This window comes from Danio rerio, chromosome 23, assembly GCF_049306965.1.
Source record: "Danio rerio strain Tuebingen ecotype United States chromosome 23, GRCz12tu, whole genome shotgun sequence".
Lineage (NCBI taxonomy): Eukaryota > Metazoa > Chordata > Actinopteri > Cypriniformes > Danionidae > Danio > Danio rerio.
Genome location: NC_133198.1, coordinates 4,022,403 through 4,039,172, shown reverse-complemented (window position 1 = coordinate 4,039,172; position 16,770 = coordinate 4,022,403). Strand labels below are relative to the sequence as shown.

General features: G+C 33.6%; 1 protein-coding gene across 1 annotated transcript in view; it reads right to left on the bottom strand.

Annotated features, from left to right (window-relative positions):
• The window catches only part of b4galt5 (UDP-Gal:betaGlcNAc beta 1,4- galactosyltransferase, polypeptide 5), a 58,882-nt gene extending 42,112 nt beyond the window's left edge, over positions 1-16,770 (bottom strand). The window contains exon 1 of the mRNA NM_001045332.2: positions 16,441-16,770. Coding sequence (NP_001038797.2) covers positions 16,441-16,546 — 106 coding nt within the window. The 5' untranslated portion in view covers positions 16,547-16,770. The remainder of the gene's footprint in view (positions 1-16,440) is intronic.

The window sequence follows — 16,770 nt, the reverse complement described above, 5'->3', positions numbered from 1 at the left end:
CAGACAGACAGACAGACAGATAGATAGATAGATAGATAGATAGATAGATAGATAGATAGATGAACAGACGGATAGAAAGACAGACAGACAGACACAATAGATAGATAGATAGATAGATAGATAGATAGATAGATAGATAGATAGATAGATAGATAGATAGATAGATAGATAGATAGATAGATAGATAGATAGATAGATAGATAGATAGATAGATAGATAGATAGATAGATAGATAGATAGATAGATAGATAGATAGATAGATGGATGGACGGACGGATGGTTAGATAGGTAGGTAGATAGATAGATAGATAGATAGATAGATAGATAGATAGATAGATAGATAGATAGATAGATAGATAGATAGATAGATAGGTAGATAGATAGATAGATAGATAGATAGATAGATAGATAGATAGATAGATAGATAGATAGATAGATAGATAGATAGATAGATAGATAGATAGATAGATAGATAGATAGATAGATAGATAGATAGACAGACGGCCATCTAGATAGGTAGGTAGATAGATAGATAGATAGATAGATAGACAGACAGACAGACAGACAGACAGACAGACAGATAGACAGATAGATAGATAGATAGATAGATAGATAGATAGATAGATAGATAGATAGATAGATAGATAGATAGATAGATAGATAGATAGATAGACGGACGGTCGTCTACATAGGTAGATAGATAGATAGATAGATAGATAGATAGACAGACAGACAGACAGACAGACAGACAGACAGATAGATAGATAGATAGATAGATAGATAGATAGATAGATAGATAGATAGATAGATAGATAGATAGATAGATAGATAGATAGATAGATAGATAGATAGATAGATAGATAGATAGATAGATAGAACATATGGATAGAAAGACAGACAGATAGACGGATGGACGGACAGACAGACAGATATATTTATCCCTTTATCCACACGTGTTAGGTCTATATACACTGATAGATCTATCTGTCCGTCCGTCCGTCCATCCATCTATCTATTTATCTACGGTAAGAATGTTCTCTGTGTGGTATTTTTTTGTTACCTTCCTCTCTATTTAATTTGTAGGTGGAGAATGCCATGGGCTTACATTGCTGATGTTTTGGGTTGTCTTTTTTCCCCATGATCCTCTTTGTTACGTTTCCATGTGCCCTAATCTTGGGTAAACAAATGGCCATGCAAATGCGACACTAACCAGAGACCAGCTGGAAAAGCCTGCCTCTAAGTGACGACTTTCCACTGTCAGGCTGATTTACAGGGTTGAACGACCTGCACAGTCCAGTAAACGCACAGTGCATGAGGCAACCTGTGCTGTTGCAAAGCTAAAAAAGACATGCACGATTGCAAAAGCACTAAAGAGTCTTGCATCCATGCATCACCTCAAAAGCAATTACTCTGCTATCATCACTATTATTACCGCTTGAAGTTTAACTAAAAGAACAAATAAGTGCAAATTACAGAAATTGTCTAGATTTTTTTTATTTAAATTTATTTTCAAAAAATGTATCATTGAAATCAATCTAGACAGAATTTATGTTTGCTTTAGGGTCCATTAGACTAATCATTTGAGCATCTATAAAAAAAAAACACCCTAGCAACGATCTAATATTCACATGCTGTAGAAGTCATTCAGGAAATCCTGGCAAAAACTGTGAAATTTCTCAACTCAGTCATGATGGTGAGCTATTTTATAACATGTAAGAAACCATGTCTTTGCCTAGGGTATAAAAGAGGAACAATACATCTTCATTTATTTTCATATATCTTCATTTTAATCAATGGTGTGTCTGATTTGAGTTTTGATTTCATATATAATTTGATGAATGGTATATACCATATGTCCCAAATCGCACACTGATGCACTTTTCCACAGCATTTTATAACACTTAAATTAATTCTAAAAATGTTTAAGTGCACATTAAATACCTGTTAAAATTTTTTCATTTTCCCTTCCCTCTATTTCAGAGGACCCCACAGCTGAATGAACCACCAACTAATCCAGCATATGCTTTACACAGAGGATGCCATCCAGCTGCAACCTAGTTCTGGGAAATACCCATACACTCTTACACACATCCACTATGGCCAATTTTGTTTATTCAATTCACCTATACCCACACCAACTAGATATAGGAAACCCACGCCAAAATGGTGATAACATGCAAACTCCACACACAGAAATGCCTACTAGTCTAGCCGGGACTCAAACCAGTGACCTTCTTGCTGTGAGGCGGTTTTCTTGCTTATCACTGAGCCACTGTGTTGCCTTCATACCCATTAAATATACTGTAAGAGTAAAATTTTGTCTTTGATCACATAGCATAAGAGGGGGGAGAGGTACTGATAAAGGGGTGGGGCTATCTTGAGCTGAGTTCGGGTTGCTTTATTTATTTGGATTCTGCAAGCAAAATTCTCTCGCATGAGTGATTATGCCAGTTCCTGATGGTGAATGCACACTGGAAAAAAACTGCACTTTTTTGTTTTTTTCCCGGCAGCTGGGTGTTAAATTACCAGTAAATTATCATAAAATAACAGCGGTTAAATTACAGAAATTTACCAAAAAATTTAATTTAAGGTAAATTTCTGTAACTTAATGCTTTTATTTTACTGTAAATTTCTGTAATTTAATGTATGCTATTTTACATTAAATTTCTGTGATTTAAGGCCTTTATTTTACTGTAAATTTCTGCAATTTAACCGCTGTTATTTTACGGTAAACTTTTGTAATTTAACGTCCGCTATTTTACATAAAATGTCTGTAATTTAATCCCCTTGATTTTAAGGTAATTTTTTGTAATTTAACGGCTGCTATTTTACAGTAAATTTCTGTAATTTAATTACCTTTATTTTCTGGAAAACTTCAGTAATTTAATGCCCTTTATTTTACAGTAAATTTTTGTAATTTAATGCCTTTATTTTACTGTAAATTTCTGTAATTTAATGGCTTTATTTTCTGGAAATTTTTTGTAATTTAATGGCCTTTATTTTACGGTAAATTTTTGTAATTTAACGTCCGCTATTTTACAGTAAATTTCTGTAATTTAATGCCTTTATTTTACTGTAAATTTCTGTAATTTAATAACCTTTATTTTACGGTAAATTTTTGTAATTTAACGTCCGCTATTTTACAGTAAATTTCTGTAATTTAATGACCTTTATTTTCTGGAAAATTTCAGTAGTTTAATGCCCTTTATTTTACAGTAAATTTTTGTAATTTAACATCTGTTATTTTATGGTAAATTTCTGTCATTTAACGCCCTTTTTACAGTATATTTATTTAATATAATGTCCGTTATTTAACAGTAAATGTTTGTAATTTAACACTCTTTATTTTACAATAAATTTCTGTAATTTAACCTCCATTATTTTACATTAAATGTCTGCAATTTAACGTCCTTTATTTTACGGTAAATTTCTGTAATTTAACGCCTGTTATTTAACAATTTTTTTCTGCCAGAAGGAAAAACAAAAATTACAGATATTTTAGAGTGCAGTCATAATAACCTTGGATAACAATTTTACGGTTTCACGGTATCGCAGTATTGTGATTACTGCTCTAAAATATATTCTTTTTAAATGTCTGAGTAAAAAACTAAAACTTTTTTCCCCTTTGAACACAGTATATTTTATTTTGTGAAAGATTTATAACATTTTGGAGCAGTAAACATGTCAGGCTAAACAATTAAAATGGTTCACTGACTTCTGCTGTCTTCATTAGTTTCAAAAACAGATTTCTTTACAATTTAAAATGGCATCTTTGGAGATCTTTTCTGCCGGAGATACTGTTGTCATAAAAAAAGTAATACATTCCTTTTTGCTGTTTTAAAACCTTGTTATTTCCAAAACGCGGTATACCTTGACAATGCTTATCATCCCATGCCTACAGTCAAGATATTTGATATTTCATACTTTATTTGACTAAATTGGCAACTGTTAAACATTGCCTGGAAAACGGTTAGAATTTTCATTTTGTAAATAAAATTTTAGGGCGACACTAACCTCATGCACTACATGATTAAGTGTATAAGCGCATAGTGTATGGGTGTGTAGTGTGTCATTTGGGACGTGACTCATGTATTCTAAAGCTCATCTGTGTACCTGTGTCCTGTTGTTGGTTTTTGGGGATCTGGCTAGGTAGAGTTTTGCACAAAAATACAAACAACCACAAGCCTGAACAACAGGTTTCACGGAAATGATGGTACACTAGCAACAAGAAAGACCACAAATAGCACAGTGTGCTGGGGCATATAACCTGAATCCAGTGCAGCGGAGCACATGTGGTTTCGTGAGTCACCTTCAACCTGGCTTTCTGCATAGATTTTGTCTGAGTTATGCTAGACACACACAGACAGCAATAGATACGTTTTTTCTACTAGTGTGTTACACTGGCTTCTTCCAGGGCTTTTTTTTTTTTTTTTTTCAAATTTAGCTTGCAGAGTTGGTGCTTGTCTGGTCATCCCACTTAAAAAAATACTATAGTAATTTAGTTGATAGGTTTTTTGAACCATACTAAAGTAAAGTACTTCATTTTCAATGCTCTCTCACATCAGTTTGTAACTTTTTGATTTACTGGCTACTTCATATGAATTTGTACAATCTCCTTTATGATTCGCTCATTGCCCAATGAGGGTTGGGTTTAGGGGTGTGGTTTGGTGCCACGCCTCCATTTAAAAATCATACATTTTATACGACTGAAATATGTTCGAATTAGCTACTGAACTGACAAAACCTAAAAGACCTCCATTTCCTCAAGAAATCAGGCTGTATGTTCATTTTAAATCTGTGTGAGCATCTTTAGTTTGCGTTTTAATAGTTCATAATGTCCATAAAAATAGCCGGATAGTGGCATTAATATATAACCAAACTCAATCGGTTTTCATCTAATCTACAAGTACAACAGCATTCCCACACTACCCTACTTCCTGCCTGATGAATGTTTTCCACAATCTGAAATATTATCATGGCATCCTTTTCCTGTCCATCCATGCAAAGCGGCTTTGACACACTCTCCATTGTATGAAGCCCTATAGAAATGCATGACTTGACTTTAAAGACTGACTTTAAAGTACCTTTTTGTTGGAGAAAGCGGTTTCATTAGTGCTAAATGGGTTGTATAATACTTTTAATGCTTTCACATGTACGCCTTTAGTGCATAATGTTGTTGTTTAAGCATTAAAAAACAGAATAAAGTCACTACAGTGTGATCGTTGAGTGATTTCTGTACTCCCTCAAACATCTCCACTGTAGTCCTGAGCTAGAATCTACAGTTGAGGTCGGAATTATTTTTATTAATTTTTTTTATATATTTCCCAAATGATGTTTAACAGAGCAAGGATCTTTTCACAGTATGTCTGATAATATTTTTTCTTCTGGAAAAAGTCTTTTTTGTTTTATTTGGGCTACAATAAAAGCAGTTTTTAATTTTTTAAAGTCCATTTAAAGGTCAAAATTATTAGCCCCTTTAAGCTATATATTTTTTTCGATAGTCTACAGAACACACCATCATTATACAATAACTTGCCTAATTACCCTAACCTGCCTAGTTAACCTAATTAACCTAGTTAAGCCTTTGAATGTCACTTTAAGCTGTATAGAAGTGTCTTGAAAAATATCTAGTCAAATATTATTTACTGTCATCATGACAAAGATAAAATAAATCAGTTATTAGAAATGAGTTATTAAAACTATTATGATTAGAAATGTGTTGAACAAATAAAACAAACGGTTAAAAATTCAGGGGACTAATTACTCTGACTTCAACTGTGCCTGATATCACCAAATAATACCCACCAAAAACATGCGCAAGGGGACAGAGCCTAACATACTAGCAATTTCCCCCCTGTTAATCTGTTAATATTAACCAACATTGCCAGCATCATATGAACGTGTGTGTTTGTGTGCACTTCTAACAAAAATTTGTGTGTGCTCGACAGCTGACACAAAAGAGAAATGAGTCGAAGACTGGTTTAATATTTCATAGACACATTCTGGGAAACCTGAGACTTATTACACCTTGTAAACGGTTGTAATAGGACCCATCTAAATGTGTTTAATTCAACCATACATGCGTAAAGTAAAATGATATGATCGATATGTCATGACAACATAATGTTTTTATGATAATCATAAATTATTAAACTAAGTTAACCCTTTAACAAGCATCGTAACCACCTGGTCGACCTTTTATTCATAGGGTACCATTATTATTTCCATTGCTTATTACTCTTTATAAGAGTTGTGTCAATGCAAGCGTGGGCCAAAAATCCTTTTTTTCAACGAGTGCACCTTAAAGGGTTAATATACTTTTGAAAGTCCAAATGAAATCAAAATCCTAGTTTTTTAGATGTTAGTATCAGTATATTAGTCTTAAGGCAATATACAAGTTTGTGTGCACCAAAACAGTGACATTTCGCATTTTTAAGATATAAATATTAAAAAAAAAATTATTTGACCACCTCTTTCTTATCAAGATTTATCCACCTCTTTCTTATCAAGTTTCTCATCGAATCTTATGGCCTCTAGTATCTAACATCCCCCACCCCCTTTAAAAACTACAGCTGATACTGAAATCGGTCATTTATTAACATGTTAAAGAGTGTTCAAATTGGGAGTTGGCCTGAACACTTGCGAATACAAGAAAATAATAAACAATAGACAAGCTGTGTAGTACTGAACACTTCAGCCAGAAATTTACAGGAAAATAGCAGATATTAAATTACAGAAATTTACCGGAAAATAACGGATATTAAATTAGAGAAATTACCAGAAAACAACGGCCACTAAATTACAGAAATTTACCGGAAAATAACGGATATTAAATTACAGAAATTACTGGAGAATAACGGCCATTAAAATCCAGAAATTACCAAAAAACAACGGGCATTAAATTACAGAAATTTACAGGAAAATAACAGATATTAAATTACAGAAATTACTGGAAAATAGCGGATATTAAATAACAGAAATTGCAAGAAAACAACGGCCATTAAATTAAAGAAATTTACAGGAAAATAACGGATATTAAATTACAGAAATTACCAGAAAACAATGGCCATTAAATTACAGAAATTTACTGGAAAATAGTGGATATTAAATTACAGAAATTAATGGAAAATGACGGATATTAAATTACAGAAATTGCAAGAAAATAACGCCCTTTAAATTACAGAAATTTACCGGAAAATAACAGATATTAAATTACAGAAATTTCCTGAAAAATAACGGCCATTAAATTACAGAATCTTACCGGAAAATAATGGCCATTTAATTACAGAAATTTACTGGAAAATAACGGCCATTAAATTACAGAATTTTACCAGAAAATAATGGGCATTAAATTGCAGAAATTTACCGAAAATAACGGATATTAAATTACAGAAATTTACCGGAAAATAACGCCCATTAAATTACAGAATTTTACCGGGAAATAATGGGCATTAAACTACAGAAATTTACCGGAAAATAACGCCATTAAATTACAGAAATTTACCAAAAAATAACGGATATTTAATTACAGAAATTTACCGGAAAATAACAGATATTAAATTACAGAAATTTACCGGAAAATAACAGATATTAAATTACAGAAATTTACCGGAAAATAGCAGATATTAAATTACAGAAATTTACCGGAAAATAGCAGATATTAAATTACAGAAATTTACCACAAAATAACGGATATTAAATTACAAAAATTTACCGGAAAATAACGTCATTAAATTACAAAAATTTACCAAAAAATAACGGATATTTAATTACAGAAATTTACCAGAAAATAACAGATATTAAATTATAGAAATTTACCGGAAAATAGCAGATATTAAATTACAGAAATTTACCGGAAAATAATGGATATTAAATTACAGAAATTAACGGAAAATAACGGACAATAAATTACAGAAACTTACCAGAAATTTAAATTTAAGGACATTTCTGTCATTTAATGGCCGTTATTTTAAGTTTTTTTCCCGCACCCCAGCTGCTGGAAATAAACCGTAAATTTACAACATTTTATTCAAACAGTCAACCATGGCCTTTAACAATGCCTCAAGCCAAAAGGAAAACAAGCAGATAAGCTCCAATGCCAGAAACATATATTTAAGATGGTAATGTTTCTCCAGAACCAAAAAAGAAAAAGATTGAGAAACATTGTCCTACTTGGCATAATCTCATACTGGAGCAGCTACCTAATCCCATAGTCCTGGATTATAGACACTGCTCAACAATTTCAACAATGATTTCATGAACAACAGGATTATGTCAGATGTATTCCCTATATCTCCAATCCGCAGATCTGACCCCTAGTGACCCCTGACTGGGCATCCCGGATTGGACCGACGGCTGTGCCACAGAAATACATCTCCTCTTCCTGCTCTGCGCAGAGGATGGGTGGAGACTCCTGGGTCTCCATGCTATAAATAGGACCTGCGCTCCAGTGAGCTCCAGCAGGATTTTTCACAAGGTTTAATTCAATAAACTTCAGCAATCAGACACATCTGGGGCCCCGGTCCCTCCCCCGAGCTGCGAGATGAGCAATAAGTGGTTTACTGAAGGTTTTCTGTGACCTACGAACTCAACTCCCTTGACGAGCATTAAACAGAGCTGCTGCTGCTGCTGCTTGTTTCCATGGGGACGCAGACACGTATCTGCACTGCATCCTCACTGAGATAAATATAGAGAGGAACACACAATGCTCTTGCTGTTTGCATTTGGGGAAATGCATCTAATTGCATTACATTTTCTGATTCACTGAATTCGCTGCTTTGTCCTTTTCAAAACCTACTGGTTTCCAGAGTGGGCATAACCCCAAGCAGCCTAACTCAGTTTGATTCCAACATTCAGTTGAAGTCAGAATTATTAGGCCCCCTGTATATGTTTTTCCCTAATTTCTGTTTAACAGAGAGTATTTCTAAACATAATAGTTTTAATAACTCATTTATCTTTGTCATGATGACAGTAAATAATACTTAACTTGATATTTTTTTAAGATACTAGTATTCAGCTTGAAGTGACATTTAAAGGCTTAACTGGGGTAATTAGGCAAGTCATTGTATAAAGCTGGATTGTTCTGTAGATGGTTGAAAAAATATATATAACTTAAGGGGGCTATTAATATTGACCTTAAAATGTCTTTTACATTTTTTTAGACTGCTTTTATTCTAGCCGAAATAAAACAAACAAGACTTTCTCCAGAAGAAAAAATATTATAGGAAATACTGTGAAAAATTCCTTGCTCTGTTAATCATCATTTAGGAAATATATTTTTTTAAATCAATCAAAGTTCCTTTCAATATCCCTTCACTATTATAGTCCACTTTTCAAGGTTGATAAAGTTCTTGAAGAAATTGGTCACACTTTACAATAAGGTTCATTAGTTAATGTTACTTAATGCATTTACTAACATGAACAAACAATGAACAATACATTTACTACTGCATTTGTTCATGTTAGTTAACATTAGTTAATGAAAATACAGTAGTTCATGTTAACGTATGGTGCATTAACTAATGTTAACAAGCATGGACTTGGACGTTTAACAATGCATTAGTAAATGTTCAATTATGATTAATAAATGCTGCACATGTGTTGTTCACGATTAGTTCATGTTAGTAAATGCATTAACCAATGAACCTTATTGTAAAGTGTTACCAAGAAATTTATTGATTGCGAATTAATTCAACTGCACCACATGAGAGTGACACTGACAGAATTGACCATTTTTGGAGCACTATCTCTTTAAAATAGATTTCTGCTTAAGTATGAATATTAACATTACCAATCACCTCCATTTGGGATGCACAACAATTGCCGAGTCAAATGCACAACTTTCCATTCATTATTAACATCCTAGAATTACTGGTGCTTGTTCTTTTCACACATATACATGCTATAAAAGGAAACAGCTAAAGGAGGAAAGAAAAAAAAAAAACAGGCTATTTGAAAGCATGTTTCCGAAAGAGAGGTATATTTTGATGTCCTAAATATAAAATAGGACCCACAATTACCAGAAACTGTTTGTTTCCTTCTATAATACATTTTTTTATATATATATAATTTTTCCCCATTTATTTTGTTACACTAGACGTATGGTAAAAAGGGCAACTAATACACTGTAAAACCCAAAAAGTTAAGGTAACTCAAACCATTTGAGGAAACCGATTGCTACAAACCATTTAAGTTCAAAAACTAATTCTAATGAGTACTGTGAACAGTAAAACTCAATAAACGAAGAGAACTCAAACCAACTGAGTACTGCAAAACCCAATAAGTCAAGGCAACTCAAACCGTTTGAGGAAACCGATTGCAACAAACCATTTGAGTAAAAAAATAGAAACTATACAAGCAGTGAACTTTTTTAATTTAAGTTGAAGTAATGAGGTATTTCATCAACAATTAAATTAAATTTAGTTCAAAACTCTTTTCAAATGAGTAGAATTAACTTTCGGTAAATTATTGAGTTAACTACACTTATTTAATTCAATCAAGTTGACAGTAGTGTACTTCTGTTAATCAACATAAAAAAAAAAGATTACTGTTGCTTGCTCAAGCTATTTATTAAAAATGAGCTGAAACAAAACAATTCTTGTAATTCCTTTGACTAATTTCTTTTGTTTTATATTCAGTCCGCTTAAATTTGTAAACCATTAAGATAACTTAAGCGTTTTGTGTTCGGACAACAAGAAGGAATTGTGTTGGTCCAACTACCTGAATAGGAGATTTGTACTGTAGTTCCCAGCTTTGCGTGGGATTGCATTAAGAGAGGGAATTGTTGACAATAAAAGTCATCTTAAGTGTTTAGAAGTTGATGGAAAGACTTGTTAGAGTTTTGACTTGACTTTAGTTTGAAGATTTAGAAGATTTAGAGTTTTGAGATCACCACCTTCACTCAAAAAGTGAGCTTTGCTGCTTGTTCAAGCTACTGATCTAAAACGAGTTGAAACAATAAAATTCTTCGAAGTTTTTTGGGACTACAATTGTTTGATGTTCAATCCACTTAAATGTGTAAAAATGGTTAACTTAATTGATTTGTGTTGGGACAACAGGAAGCAATTGTGTGGAACCCAACATTTTTTACTGTGTTACAGAAGCACCCATGCTTTTATTATAGAAATATGCCAAAAATATGACCCACAATTACCAGAAACAGTTGATGTTTCCTTCTATAATAGTTCCCCCACATCCCCCACCCCCAATTGATTTTATTACCCTAGAGCAGGGGTCACCAATCTCGGTCCTGGAAGATTTAGCCCCAACTTGCCTCAACACACCTGCCTGGATGTTTCAAGTATACCTAGTAAGACCTTGATTAGCTTGTTCAGGTGTGTCTGATTAAGGTTGGAGCTAAAATCTCCAGGACACCGGCCCTCCCGGAACAAGTTTGGTGACCACTGCACTATCTATAGTAAGAAAAAGGGTAACTAATACTTCTACAGTAGTAATCTCAAGATTTGGCAAGCTTGGAAATTCTCTTTGAGAGTGTAAAAAAGGTTATTGTACATACGTTGAAACATTAAATGCAACTTTCATTGAATCGTAAGAGTATAGAAATTTTACTAAAGCCTATTGCTCATTCATTTGAAGAATGAATCTCTGCCATCATTTGTTCAATAGCATGTCACACCAAAATCATATGAATGAACGTGTGTTTCTTTGAAGATCCTTTCCACATCCCCTCATTATTATAGCCCATTCATGAAAAGTCTGCACAACTATTCAAGCCTGATAAAGTTCTTAAAGACGTTTGGAAACACATGAAACTGACAACACTGACAGAACTGATCGATTTCAGAGAACTATCCCTTCCTATTCACTTGTTAAGTGACATATTTAATACTGTTTCCAGTCCAATCCGCCATTCATTTGAGCGGAGAAATCATTCGTTTATGATCACGTTTTATTCCTATCACACATTAAAGTTAATTTTACATAAAATCATAGTGTACACAACAATCTCTGGGCTTGCTGCATAAACACCAAAATGTAACAATTTATAAGAAAGGAATCACTTTCTGGCCATCGGATATTAGGCATGGACATTTTCGAAAGCCTTAAATCGCTTTGTTAACGGTTATTATTACCATTTCACGATTCTCCCCATTCAGTTGAATAGAGCGCTTGGACCCGGAAGCCGCTTCGCGTGACGTCACACTTAACAAGCGGATAAACAGGTGAACTAGCAGGCTATTTGAAAGTGACACTACCGTGTGACGTTTCCGAAAGAAAGTTTATATTTTAATGCCCTAAAAATATGCTAAAAATATGACCCACAATTACAAGAAACAGTTGATGTTTCCTTCTATAATAGTTTTTACTCTTTTTTTTCACCTATTTATTTTGTTACGCTAGAGCAGTGGTTCTCAAAGTGGGGGTCGGGACCCCCCGAGGGGTCACGGGGCAATGAAGGGGGGTCGCCCGGTGATTTCCAAAAATCTATTTATTTTTATTAAACCATAAGAATTAACATATTTTATCCATAACTATGCTGAAAATAAAAATAGTTGTTTATAGTTACTATATACTATATAGTTACTATAGTAGCTTATAGTTACTAGTTCCATTGGATTGCAACCCCTGGGGTAATTACATTATATTAAAGGCAGCAATAGCGTCAGTACATTTTGATTTTATAACATCAGGTTATACTTTCTGGCACATTTAAAGCTCTGACACAAATTTAATTAGTGTGTCTGCGTCATTGCATGCAAGGTTTCTGTATTTATAACCACCTCAGAGGATATTGGGGGTCACGAGTCACTGGCATTGTTATTTTAGGGGGTCGCGGGCTGAAAAGTTTGGGAACCCCTGCACTAGAGCTACGGTAAAAAAGAATATTTCTAATCTCAAGATTTGGCAAGCTTAGTAATTATTTTTGAAAGTGAAAAAAGCTTATTGTGCATGCGTTAAAACATTAAATGCAACTTAAGAGAATACGTTTTTCTTGAGACATAAGGGTATCTTGCTCATTCATTTGTATTACAACACTCTGCCATCATTTGTTCAATAGCATGTTACTCCAAAACCATTTGAATGAACGAGTGTTTCTTTGATGATGCTTTTAATATTCTTTAATTATTACAGCACATTCATGAAAAGTCAACGCAGCTTAACTTTTCAAGCCTGATAAAGTACTTAAAGATGTTTATTAATTACCAATTAATTTAATTGAACCACATGAGAGTGACAACACTGAAAGAACTGTTCAATTTTGCAGAACTATCCCTTTTAAAATACACTTTATTGAATGCTGGGTTCCATTCAATTCCTTCATTTCATCTCAATGCAAATTGATTAAGTTAACTTAATGGTTTTTACAATTTTAAGTTCACAGAACGAAAAACAATTAAGTTATCCCCCAAAAACCTTAAGAATTGTGTCGTTTTAGCTCATTTTAAATAAGTAGTTTGAACAAGCAGGAAAAAAAAATATGCTTTATAGTGTAGATTTCGACCACAATATGAATATAAACAGAAAAACTAACAGGCTATTTGAAAGAGAGAGAGAGAGAGAGAGAGAGAGAGAGATATATATTACATTTTAATGTCCGAAAATACACTAATAAAAAACATTGGATTTACTCAATTATTTTAAAGGTAAGTGGTTACTAAAAATGTATATGGGCTGAATTTAAACAAACATATTAAGTTGGACATTACTAAATTGAATTCGTTTGTCCATTTCGGCCCATATAAATAGTTTGAAACCACTACCCTTTAGTAAATTCAATAAATCATGTTTTTCAGTGTATGTCAAAAATATGAGCCACAATTACCAGAAACAGCTGAAGTTTCCTGTGTTTAAACAGAGACGTCCACCAGAAGTGAGCGTTCCCATTTCTGTCTCCACATGTCAATCACCTCCATTTGGGATGCACGACAATTGCCGAGTCAAATGCACAACTTTCCATTCATTATTAACATCCTAGAATTACTGGTGCTTGTTCTTTTCACACATATACATGCTGTAAAAGGAAATAGCTGAAGGAGGAAAGAAAAAAAAAGTCCTTTCTAAAGGGTCTCCATTAATAATTGAGCACATTTACATTTACACAAATGCAGAATAAGGAAACGGTGTACACATGAGTTGGCTTTAAATGAAAAAGTCATGATGGGGAATCCCTGTGTGCGTGCCTGTGCTTCTGTTATATTTTAAAGTATTTGTGCTAATTTTAGCGAAGTATTTTTGCGAATTAATTACATCTTTTTCAGTTCATATTCATAGAAAATACATTTTTATTTCATGTTAGCTTATTTAATAAAATGAACAGTCATAACTATATGTTTTATGTTTGTAATGTATTATATATTGTATAAGTGATCATTAAATCAGGTTACACCGTATACAGTACATAATAAATCTAAATATGTAATTTATTTCATGCTGTTATTTTTGTTATTCACTATATTTTATATTTGGAATATTTTTAAGATAATATTAATTGATATTTTTGTTTACATCCCTAAAAATGGTCTATATGATATTTATTGATGATTATAATATGTAAATTTCATTTTTATCCACATAAAATGCTTGGGAAATCCTTCAAATATCCACATTAATTCATTTTGTTTTTGGCTTAGTTCCTTTATTAATCTAGGGTCGCCACAGTGGAATGAATCACCAACTTATCCAGCATATGTTTTAAGCAGCAGGTGCCCATCCAGCTGCAACCCATCACTGGGAAACACCCATACACTCTCATTCACTCATTCACTACGGACAATTTAGCTTACCCAATTCACCTATACCACATGTGTTTGGACTTGTGGGGAAAACCGGAGCACCCGGAAGAAACCAACACAAACACGGGGAAAACATGCAAACTCCACATATAAATGCCAACTGACCCTTCCGGGACTCGAAACAGCGACCTTCTTTTTCACTTTTGCCATGCTTTTGCTTTTAATAACATATTATTTTATAGCATTATCATTAAGTCAAATTATTATATGCGATGTAGAAGGAGCACATTCTTCATTGTTGGTTAATGTAACTAATGCTAACAACTGTAAATCCATTTCCTTTATTGTGTTTACAGCTTACGCTCTCAGAAATAAAAGGTACAGGAGCTGTCACAGGGGCAGTACCTTTTCAAAAGATACATATTTGTACCCAAAGAGTCCACAGTGGTTCCTCAAAGGTGCATATTAGTGCCCAAATGTACCAAAAATGTCCCTTTGAGGTATCATTATGGACCCTTTAGGTACAAATATGTACCTTTTAAAAAGGTACTGCCCCAGTGACAGCTCCTGTACCTTTATTTGTGAGAGTGTATAAATCTCATAATAATTCAAAATATGTAATTTTATGTCATGCAATTATTTTTTCCCATTATATTTGATAATATAAACATATTTTGAACATGTTTAAGATAATATTTATTGATAAATTATATTTATTGATGTTTAAAATATGTTTATTTAATTGTTATTTATATAAAATGCTTGTAAAATGTCCTTCAAATATCCACATTTTTAACACTGTAAAAACAACAACAACTTCTTGCTGGATTCATTTTTTTTTAAGTTGAATCAAATGAACTTTTCTAGTCATATCAACTTGCATAAATCAATAAATTTTAAGTTAAACTTTGTATAAATTTTAAAAAAGTAAACTCAAAGCAACAACGTGCGGCTTCAAACTACTAATTTAAAATGAGCAAAATCAACATAATTATTGAGGTTTTTTTTGCACAACTTAATTGTTTTATGTCCAAATCAAGTAGACTTAATCAATTTGTGTTAACATGAAGGAGTTGTGTGGAACCCAGCATTTTTACAGTGTAGTTGGAACCTGATTAACTTAATGAAAATAAATAAGTTAAAGCAACATAAAAAATATCCTTTGTCTTGACCTTTTGTCTTTACATTTTGTTTAACAAGGTTTGATAAAATTAACGACTGGATTCCTTTACCAGTGATCAAGCTACGTCAGCGGGCAGTGATTAAATATTCATTCGTGGAGCAGACGCAGGACGGTCATCTCTCTGCCGGGAAGGCGCGTCATGGGCGGGTCTAACCAAAACTGCGCCGCGCACCAGAGAGAGCGCACCCGGAAAGGCCGAAAAAGGTGCAATATTAACACAAATGATCAATATATCTTAGCGAAATTAGCCAGGACAGCTCTCACTAATGCTGATGTTTGCCCAGAACCCCATATACATTAGGCTAGTTCCCAAATAATGGTCTCCACACCTCGGACATCTGCATTCATCAGCCCACAGAGAGCGACATTATAATGCTGCTGATGATAATGATGATGAAGGCAGTTAAACACAAACACCTCGCTGACAGAGACATTATATAAACCATGCTAAATGTAAGCAGTGCTCTCGTAAATAGGCTACCATTTGTCCGTCTTTAAATCTGACTATATAAACATAATGTGCAGCATATAGATTCATAAACACGAAAACCAAACGTGTCCTACCTATTCCAGGAGCCGAGTAGATGAAGTACAGTGCAGATGTGGAGAGCGAGAAGAGAAATAACAGTCCGAGGAATGACCTTCTCCGAAATCTCAGATGTGTCGGCATTATATAGACAGAGAGACGCAGGTATTCTTCTGTATGCGTGTCCCGTTAATAGAGAGTCCAGATATGATCCCGAAATTTAAAAGGTTTGGTTGTTTTAGTAGAGCCTCATCATCTTCTCCATCCCGTGTGTCTGTATGTATTGGTCAGGCAGAGAGAGCGCGCGCGCACACACACTCTCGCATACACACACACACACACACACCCTCCTGCGCTCTGCTAATGAA